The following is a 10408-nucleotide window of genomic DNA, read 5'->3' on the forward strand; positions in this document are numbered from 1 at the left end:
CAACAATTGGAATGAATGCCACAAAGAATTGAGATTGTTTTGAGAGCAAAGGGAGGCCCTTCCCAGTATTAGTATAGTGCACCTAATAAAGGGTTCATATATAGTATATACTGTATAATGTATAAGGGTATAATATTATTCAGAGAAACTCTCGTATACAAAATGACACAAAACACCAGGAGAAAGTAAAAATAAGCTTTTTAATGACTGCATGATCATAACATCATGTAATAGTCATAACCAAGAAAAACAAGGCTTATACATCGCTGTATCAAACCAAACCATTTCAAAACAGACAAGCACATAAGAGTAAAATCAATGCAGAACAGGGATATAGGATATAAAACTAGAACGAAACAAACAAATTTTTCTCAACGGGAGAGATTCTGATTCTGATTCCTAAACCGGTTCAACAACATGTTTTTGTCATAATATACACACAAATTATTAAAAGAACAATACATGCCACACACCGACCAAAGGCTGTAAACAGAGCCGGCTTTGAAAATATATACAGTTTATTTGTTTGTAGACAAAGTCTCTGTGTCTGACCCTTATTCTACTCCATCCCTGCTTCACCTTACGCGTATCCATGGGTGCGTCGATGTGTCACGGTAGTCATGGTTACTGGTCTCCATGGCGAACGCTGCTCGTTTCCGCGGTTATATGCCGTACAGCTGAGTGGTGTTCTGTCTGACAGTTTTGAGCACCGTGGCTATGCTCTCTCCTCTCAGTAGGCTGATCTCCCGGAGCGTGTGTATACCCATGCCAGGGTGGGAGAACTTACAGACGTCTTTACTAACCTGGATAGAAAACAGACATAGAAACGGGATTAACTTCCGCACTCTGTCTGTCTACCCTCAATTTCTCACTTGAATAACCACGGTAATGAAGTGTCTGTCTGCTATGGACAAGGACATTTGCTAATGCTAATGTTTGCTAAGGCCTTTCCCTGACAACGTACCGTTACCTTAGATTAACTTCCATTGTAAATCATGCAAATTCACTTACTATCTTCAGTTTTTGATGATACGGTTTAAATAGGAGACACTTAAAGGCAGCTTTGGCCCTGCCAGAGATCCACACGTGTTTCGTAAATGTCATGGTTCCAAAACGTCAATTTGAATGTATTATGTAGCTTTAAGTATTCTATAATAGGCACACACACACACACACACTACACTCGCTGCATGTAGATGGAACCTTGTATGTGATGATGTCACTTTGCAATAAAAAATACTGCTGTTGTTTTCTTCTATTGTATTTTCAAGTGAGTGAGTGTTTGTGTGTTTGTGCGTGTGCACGTGCGTGTGTGTGTGTGTGTTTGTGCACGCACACACCTGTCGAGGAAGGAAGTATGGTGCGTCTGTCTCTAGCACAATGCGGTTGAGGGGGATCTTGCGGACTGCCTCGCGGGCCTCGACTGCACTGGGGTACGTGACGAGGGCTGTGAAGCCCACACACAGGTTGGGGAACTCATTCAGGAAGGGCTCGATTACCTGGTAACCTTTGGTGAAACAGTGCCTGCAAAACAAAAAAGCAAGCATGGTAAGAAATCTGGTAAGACATATACTGCACAGGGTAACTAGCAAAAGACCAAACAATCACTCGTAAACGAACGAACGCACGCACCCACCCACCCACCTGTGGATTTTGTAGTCTCTGGGCACACACTTCTTCATGATCACCAGCAAGTCGTCATCTGCTTCCCTGCAGTGGATCACCAGAGGCTTCTGCATGGCCACAGCCAGACGTAGCTGCCGCTCCAACACCTACAAGGGGCAAAAAGGCCCCATTAGACCATACTGTCCCAAGTCCCCATAATTACATCAAGTGGTCAGGGATGACTTCTTAGCTATTCTACGGGAGCCCAGGGCTTACCTCTTTCTGTTTGGCCGCGGGGGTGGAGTTCTTGTGTGAGTAATCCAGGCCGATCTCTCCAAAGGCCACGGCTTTCGGGTGCCGCATGGCTGCGAGGATGCTGCGCTCGTGAACAGTAGAGTATTCCTTTGCGAAGTGGGGGTGGCACCCAAACGCCCCCCACACAAGCTCCTCCCCCAGCAAGCCCTGCCACAGCGCCTCCCTCGTCGTGATGCGTGGGTTGCAGAAGTCTGCGATGCACCCCTGGAACTCCGCTGGGAAGCTGCTCTGGTGAAGGCTCCGAAAACGTGCGAAAGTTCCCCGGAAGCCCAGCTTGCCGTACAGCATGTCCAGGTGGCAGTGCGTGTCTACAAAACCAGACTGCGTCGCCCGGCGCAGGGACGCAGGGTCGCAGGCCCAGATAGGCTCAGTCCCCACTGACATCCTCCTGGTGTTGGTGTTGTCATAGGAACAGGAGGGCGTGGAGGAGCAGGGCAGGGAGGGCCCAGCGTCTGAGTACCGGCGGGGGATCCGGTCACATGGGCGGAAGGAGGAGAAGGGGCTGTATCCCTCGAGAGGGGGGGGGGTACGGGGGACAAAAGACCGGGATTGACAGGAGTATATAGGCAGAGCAAAGGGGTCCGGGGAGGTGATGACACTTCTGGGAGTTTGCTCATCCATGACTTGGGGACCCCATGTCTTGGGGACCCCTGGGGAGATGCTGGGGGGCATCAGAGTGCAATTCTTCAGAGAAGAATTGGGCCCATACTCCAGAGGAGGAAGTGTGGGGTGGCAGATCTCCCTCTTTGGCCTCTGCTTGGGGGTGGAATAATCATTCTGGGAAAATGTCACCACTACCACGGGGTCCTCAGCATCTGACCAATCAGGTGAGTCGTCTCCTCTGAGCACCACACTCTGGGAGAGAAGAGAGTGTGCTGACAGGTAAATGATAGATAGGAGGGTTATCCATTATCAAAAGGGGATCAATAACGGAATCAAGGCAAATACTAGGGAGCATTTTTGTCCATAACTCACCCTTGTGTCGTGTGTTTTAAGATCAGTGCGATCCGGTGTGAGTGGGCGGAACCAGGGCTCGCCCTCCTCGACTGGAGCCGCGTCGTCCGACTCACTTCCTGATCCGGGTGAGCAGCAGTTCAAGTCGAAGTCGGCCTCACTTTCGTTCAGCTTTAAACTGGGCGTCGCATCGGTCGTGTCCAGTGACGGCCACCTCCCTGCGGCCTTCTGGGAGAGGGAGGGGGTGCTCTTCACAGGGGAGACTTTTGCAGGAGTTGTCATCTTCTTCTTCTCCCCTCTTCCAGCAATGGCAGCAGTCAAAGCCTTCAAGTAGATGGCTTTTGACCCCTCCTCTGGACTCCTGTCTTTCCTCTTCCCGCCGCGAGTGTTAGGTGTCGGTGTGGAGACGTCACATTTCGCCACGGGTTCAGACTTGGACGTAGGCATGACTACTGCCTGAGGAAAAACAAGCTAATAACAGAAAAGGCATATTGAAGCGGGCATTAAGTGATCATGTCAGAGAAGGGGGCAAAGAGGAGAATTCAGATGACTTACCTTGGATGGAGTGACAGGTTTGAGGAGTTTTCTGCTGAACTTCCTGTAACCCTTGATTTTGCCTGCAGAGACGTTGCGCTCACTGGATGCGTCCTTTCTCTTGGGTGTATCCAGACAGATATCCTCCAGTTCTCCAAGGCCAGCCGACCCAGTGGACACGTTTGGATCCGGGGAACTCAACCCTTCGTTGGGCGACATACTCCACTGGGTAGGTGTGGCTCTACCAACATTGCTCTTGTGGAGCTTGGTGGGGGAGGCAACCAAGGAATGTAACCTGTCGAGCTTCACCTTATTTCTGTTGTTGTCCATGTCTTAAACCCTGGTAAGAAAAACTAATTACACGTCGTACAATTAGCCAAATAGTCTTAAAATCAACTTCCAGGTTCAGCAAATTTGATACACACACAGAGCCACATGAATGAATGAATGGACTTTATTTACATCAGGCAATCTAAAGATCTAAAGGCATTTTAAAGATTACGTTTGACCATCGCACAGTGACGTTTCTCAACAGTCTTCAGTTGTTGACTAAAGAAAATGACCTGAAACGTTGCTGTCCATCTTTTTGAGACAGCACAGGGGCATCTTTGTCTTTGGTAACACAGGGGGAAATGAACAACAGAGGACACCGACAGCCGGACACATTCTAATGAAGAATTAGCCTATTGGCGTTGCTAGCGACTGCAGATCATGTACAAAATTGCAGGTTGATTAGATGGGTGGTTTTCAAACGTTTAGTGCCCAGGGCACACCAAAGGGCAAGCCAAAATCTCAAGGCACACCTGTATTCATATCTGTGCAAAATAGCCTCTCTAATACGTGTTATCACTCTTATCACTCTGTAAACTTTTATTTTTATTTACCAATGCCAAATCAAATTTGACAAACGACCATACTACTCATTAAATATTTATTAACAATAATTCAAGAATTCATTAGAAACGTTTATAAAATTACATCAAAGCAGCAACATACCCATTGAGTCGAAGTGTAAAGAGAAAAAATGCATTGAGGATGAAAACTAATTGGCTTGCAAAAACTGTATTCAACCCTATAACTTTGAGTGTCACTCTGACTCTACATCAAATCCACGGAGCAATATCAAAAAGCTTCACTGTCTTCATCTCACAAGAAAACGACGATCAATTTTCCCCCTCAGATTTATCTTTTCTATTATGAAAAAGCCACATGTTCAGTGCTTGGGTCTCTGATGACCCTACTAACATACAAACTGTGAGATATAGCACTTCAAATGTGTGTGCTGCGTATCTCAGAACACATGCGATTCAACAAGCCATTCGATTCGATTCAATTCAGCTTTCCGTGTCTTGGCCAAACGTGGATCTGACTAAAGAAAATGACCTTGAACTTGTCCCTGTGCTGTCCGGCTGTCGGCGTCCTCTGTTGTTCATGTTCCCCTGTGTTACCAAAGACGAAGATGCCCCTGTGCGTTCCCAAAAAGATGGACTGCAAAGTTTCAGGTCATTTTCTTTAGTCAGATCCAAGTTTGGCCAAGACACGGAAAGCTGAATTGAATCGAATCGAATGGCTGGTTGAATCGCATGTGTTCTGAAATACTTAGCACACACATTTGAAGTGCTCTATCTCACAGTTTGTATGTTAGTAGGGTCATCAGAGACCCAAGCACTGAACATGTGGCTTTTTCAAAAGACATTTTCTTTTGTCGCCTCGTTGTGTTTAACATTTCCCCGCCGTGTTCATCCGTCCGCTCCATTCGAAGGGAAACTCGGATCGTTTCCATTGAAATGGTTTTGGATCCCTTTGTTTTGTGGGGAACACGGTTTTTAATTTTATTCCCGGGCAACCGTGTTATTTCGTGTTATTTCGCCGAACTACCCACACAGCGAATCCGCAGAAAACCGCCGATAATTTTCCGACCCGTGAAACAGACCGTTTTGGGGGGATATAGGCCTAGTTAGAATTTCCCTTTCGTATTGGGAAATGAGTGCGTACAAAGTACTGATATAGTGAATTCAAAGTCAATAAAATCATGAATAACTCTTTGTATAGTAGTATATTGCAATAATAAATGTATGACTGTCACAAAATCCCACGGGACACGTGGACCTTCGGGAATCACTCAACATGCTAGGCTACCGCTAGCTGGCGTACGTGACAGTTTAATGGACATGTTAGCGTGTTAACGAGCATGCTAGTCCCCATCTAGCTAATCATATTATTATAATATATCTACTTAGCAGTGGCTAGGGTCATTTGTTGTAGGCCTACTGTACTAACCTTGATAGGACAGTCGATGGCTGGTCAGAAACAAGGTTTGGATTTATTAGAAGCGAATCAAAAACGTGCTACTGTTCTCTTCGGTGACGGAGGAGAAGTGACGTGTCCGCTGATGGACAGGTGTCACGTGATTTTATTTTTATTTTAACGCAGGGACAATGATGATCAAAATAAATAATAAATATAATAAATACCTGCGCAATCCCCTCCTTCGATAACTGGCAGTGTGCATGACTTGAGGGCTGTGTTTTGAGGGTGTGTGTTGTGTGTGTGTGCCACTGATTTGGCATTAGTAACACAATGAGGAAAAAAAGTGGAAGGCTGTGTCAGGGGAAAAAAGGAAGAGACACAATTGATATGCAGGTGGTTTTGATTGGCAAGGTTATAAGGATCCCACCTATACTACCGTACCAGTCTTATAGCACCATAGGCGACCTACAATAAAGTGTCAGATATATCCATGACCTCTCCAGTAACACAGTTACTAATATACTTGTGTTGACCCTCTTAAACTCAGAATTGATCAAGTTAGATTGTTGTATATGATAAACTAGTTTTTCCTGTTCCTGCAATCCCTGTTCCTGTCCCCCAATCCCCTTTATCTTTGTTTATTACTATAGTAACTGAACAATTGTGCATCCAGAATAACATTTTATAATAGGATTATTGGGGGAAATTGGATTGGACCCCATACAAGTACACTGTCTGCTCTAATCCTTTTATTGTATTAATCACAAAAACTGGCTGATAAAAAATCATCCAATTTCCTTATTGATGACAGTTATTAAGGTATAAATGATTCAATCCAATACAACTTCATGTATCCCCTCAAAGGCTAGGACATTGAAAGGCATTGATGGATCACAAATATGAACATATCGACAACTAACATAATACAATACAGTGCACAGACAACAGACGTCATATATAGCATGATATATATAACATATATAACGTCATATATAATATAGCCTAATAACAGATTCTGAAATAAAAAGTAAATAAGATTGAAGATAAAATAATATGTGTTCATAAAAATCCATCAATGACTGACAAGAATGTTTCATCAAACTTCAAACATCCAAAATAGCAATGGATTATCCTCTGACTCTTGGTAATCCCAGTAATGTCTTGTAGGCTCCGAAGCTGTGTCCATGACCTAGAAGCAATAACATCACATCAGTCAGCTCAGCTCAGCTGGCCATGTGGCAAAGTCAACATCATCCAGGGAGGAGAACTGATCTTGAGTAACATGTCAGGCATCATATCAGTTCATACAATATTGTTTAGGGGTCACTGTCCCTCCTGAGATATAGATTAACCCCCCTGTACTGTTTCTCCTGTGTAATAATAATAATATATATATATATTTTTTTTAAAGCAAGTCTAGCTTGATGACTGCCAATGGCCCCTGGCCTGAGCATAGATTACTTTTCCTGTTATGACTGGTGGATAGACGATTCACTTACTTTGCCGCTTTGGGATAAGGCGTCTGCTAAATGCCAAATATGTAAAATGTAAATGGGTCAGATCCCCAGCCATCATAATTGAGAGGAGACAGTATTCCTAATCCAAATACCTGATGGCGTAGATCGATCTAACAGCTAACACAGAGAAAGATGGTGGGAGGTGGGAGGGATAGAGTTACAGGGGGGGGAGGATAGAGTTAATGCTAGCAGCCTGGGGGTCATCTCTGCAGGCTCCTGGTGATATTTTTATAAAAATGAAAGATGGAAGCATAATAGTTGAGGAGGATGTGGACAGATTGAGCAGAAGGGGCTCAAATAAAAGAGACTTATGGGAGAGATCTCTCCCCCCTCGCTCGCTCGCATGTGTATGTGAATGTCACACAGCCCAGATGTCATGTAGGTTATGTAAACTGTAGTGTGGCTGTGGAGAGGCTATGGAGTAGAAGACACAGGTTTGCTTATTCAGACATTCACATTTTGGGGCCGTTTTCTCAATATTCCAGTAGCGGAAGCCCCTGCTGGCGCGGTCATGGTATTCGTTCCTGTACTGGGGCAGGTTCTGGGGTAAGGCGCTAGCTCCCAGGTTCTGGGGTAAGGCGCTAGCTCCCAGGGTCTGGGGTAAGGCGCTAGCTCCCAGGGTAGTGTGGGTCGCTAGCTCCCAGGGTATATCTGGAGGGAGAAAGTCACAGAGCATGATGGAGCAGGCTATGTTATATTTGGTCTTAGTTGGCTTCATGCTTAGTTGGTAGTGCTGAGGCACAAATATGTACATTTCTAGCCTGCAAACTGCGACACTTCAAATGAATGTGCAATAACACTATGAGCAATATGACAACCCTAGTCGTCTATCTGTACAGTACAGTACAGTATAGTATAGTGGATAGTGTACATAGCCTTTATTTATGTAAACCAGCTCCTTCCCTTCTTGTGTTTTTTTTTTCTTTTTTTTTCTTTCCTAGCACCAGGGGAGCCACCCCTCCTAAATTTCGTTGTTTGGTACCTGTACTATAGCAATGACAATAAAGACCATTCATTCATTCATTCAGTTTGGGGGTTTTCAACACTAGCTGGTCATTCAATCCATATATGACGTGAACTCACCTTGTGGCTTGGAAGCGACAGGGTCATTAGGTGATGTGTCAGATATGTCCTGAGTCAGGGGGGGTAAACGACAGCTGCTGTATGCCGGCTCCAGACTAGCCTGACCCAACCCCTGCAGTTGAGGATCTGAGTAGGCAACAACAGAACAGAAGACCCCTTTCTCAACATACAAAACCCAACACAGAAGACCCCTTTACCCTAACCTATCACCACCCAGCACCATGGAGCCTAATTCCCAGCCATCTACTGGACTAAGACGAATGTAAGAAAGCCCAGTCACCAAACAACTAGATACACCCCTAGAAACCTATAAGCTTAGCTTCATGCAGAGGTACTGATGTCTTTAAGAGAGGTCCAGTAAGCAGAACAGACACAGAAGCAGATGAACAGCTACAGTACCACCTTTCCACCAGCTCTGAGCCAGTTGAAAATGAGTTTGAAAAGAACCCCTGGTGATCCTCAAGACTGAGGGCTTTGAAATCAAGTCAAAATAGTTTCACAAAGTTATCCACACAACCTGTTCTCTGGGGAACAATGGGCTCGTCATCAAGTTACGTCATCAAACTGCAGTTCAAAACAGAGACCAAAATAATCGGTGAGGGAGTCATTAGAGCCAGTCGCATAAGAGCAAACATTTCCACTTGTGTGATTAAGACTAACATGCTAATTGTACCATTATTCCCAAATGTATGCAAAGAGTAGCTTGGTTAATGAGTAATATATTATTATGAGTGAAGGAATAGGACTTTCAGAGCTTCAGACGTCAGAACTGCCAAATGTAATACATTTTTAATTAGATTTCATTTAATAATCCTCAGAAGAAAAACTCTTATGGAGTGTTCTTTTCATGGACTGGAAACATATTTTCATCCTGTCTGGTCTGTCATTAGTAAGCTGTTGTCGTCTGTTTATTGAGCTCAGTCGCATACTGTACCTTTCTCTGTAGCCATGGCATTGGTCATTGACACCACCAGATAGTTTGGAACCTGACGGACGAGAATGACGTGGTGAAATGCAAATAATTTAAAGGTATATGCCATTGTTTTGCTCAACTATGCAGACTACATAACCAGTGATTACCTTGAGTTGATCAAGTTAGGTATGATGTGACCTTACCGTGGTCTTCATTTTGGTCCAGTGGTCTGTGTGGACATGTGGAAACTTTACTGGGTGACTCCTGGGCCAGCATGTCATGCTGATTAAGTAAAACACCATGTTGAGTCAGTTAATCTACAGTTATCCACAGTTTAAAATGTATGTTAGGCAAAGGAGCTTGTTTTAGAGATGGAGCTTGTTTAAGTGCAATGGTTTGAGAGAGAGAGAGAGAGAGAGAGACACACACAAAGACACACACACAGAGACACAGAGACACACACACACACACACACACACACACAGAAAGAAAGAGAGAGAGAGAGACAGAGAGGGAGGAACTCACTACTGTTGTCGGAAGGGACTGGGGTCCCAGGTTTTCCTCTTCTTCTCCTGCATATTTCTGCAACAACGCTCGCCCAAAGACAGGGATAGATTGTGTTTCTTCGTTGCCTGGCAACAGGTCAGCAACAATATCCCTTCTCTGGTGCTAGATATAAATTGCAGTCACTGACAATAAGCACACACTCATACTGTACAGTATTCACCAACATGAAAGCTCTGAAACACACACAAACACATTCAGCCTCTAGAAGTGTCATCAATACAGACCTGAATAGAAAACTTAATGTAAATAATTGTGTCCTCATTAGAACTAACTGTTGCGGTAGACAGTGGGATTTAGGGAACCGATAGTGTTTAAAGTGCTCCAACAGTACTTACAGTCTATGAAGATAATCATTGACATAATTAGTAGATTGCATTTTTTCATTACCCGCTAAAAGCAACTGATCAGGCATGTTATTATGTTATTTGGGATAAGATGTTCTGCTACTACTAATTCAGTATTGATTCAGCATGATTCTTCTTGTCTGAAATGAATTAATGGATTCATTTTCCCCCTGGGATCAAAGTATCTATCTATGTATCTATCTATCTATCCATCCATATATAAATCTAAAAAACAACAGAACCAAAACATTTTTAAATAATAGTTCGTTTTTATTATGTGGAAAATATACAAAAAGAAATGGGAAATTGAAAAACAGTAGGTTGCA

General features: G+C 44.0%; 1 protein-coding gene across 1 annotated transcript; it reads right to left on the reverse strand.

Annotated features, from left to right (window-relative positions):
- Window positions 1-662: 662 nt before the first annotated feature.
- Window positions 663-3738, reverse strand: tatdn2 (TatD DNase domain containing 2; the record flags this gene model as incomplete). The annotated part of the gene is made up of 6 exons (XM_080548581.1): window positions 663-803; window positions 1341-1524; window positions 1645-1772; window positions 1882-2775; window positions 2896-3330; window positions 3430-3738. 6 exons carry the CDS (start codon window positions 3736-3738, stop codon window positions 663-665), a joined length of 2091 nt encoding a protein of 696 aa, XP_080404707.1.
- Between the last annotated feature and the right edge of the window lie 6670 nt (window positions 3739-10408).

The sequence above is a fragment of the Nansenia antarctica genome, assembly GCF_963989245.1.
Source record: "Nansenia antarctica genome assembly, chromosome: 18".
Taxonomy (NCBI): domain Eukaryota; kingdom Metazoa; phylum Chordata; class Actinopteri; order Argentiniformes; family Microstomatidae; genus Nansenia; species Nansenia antarctica.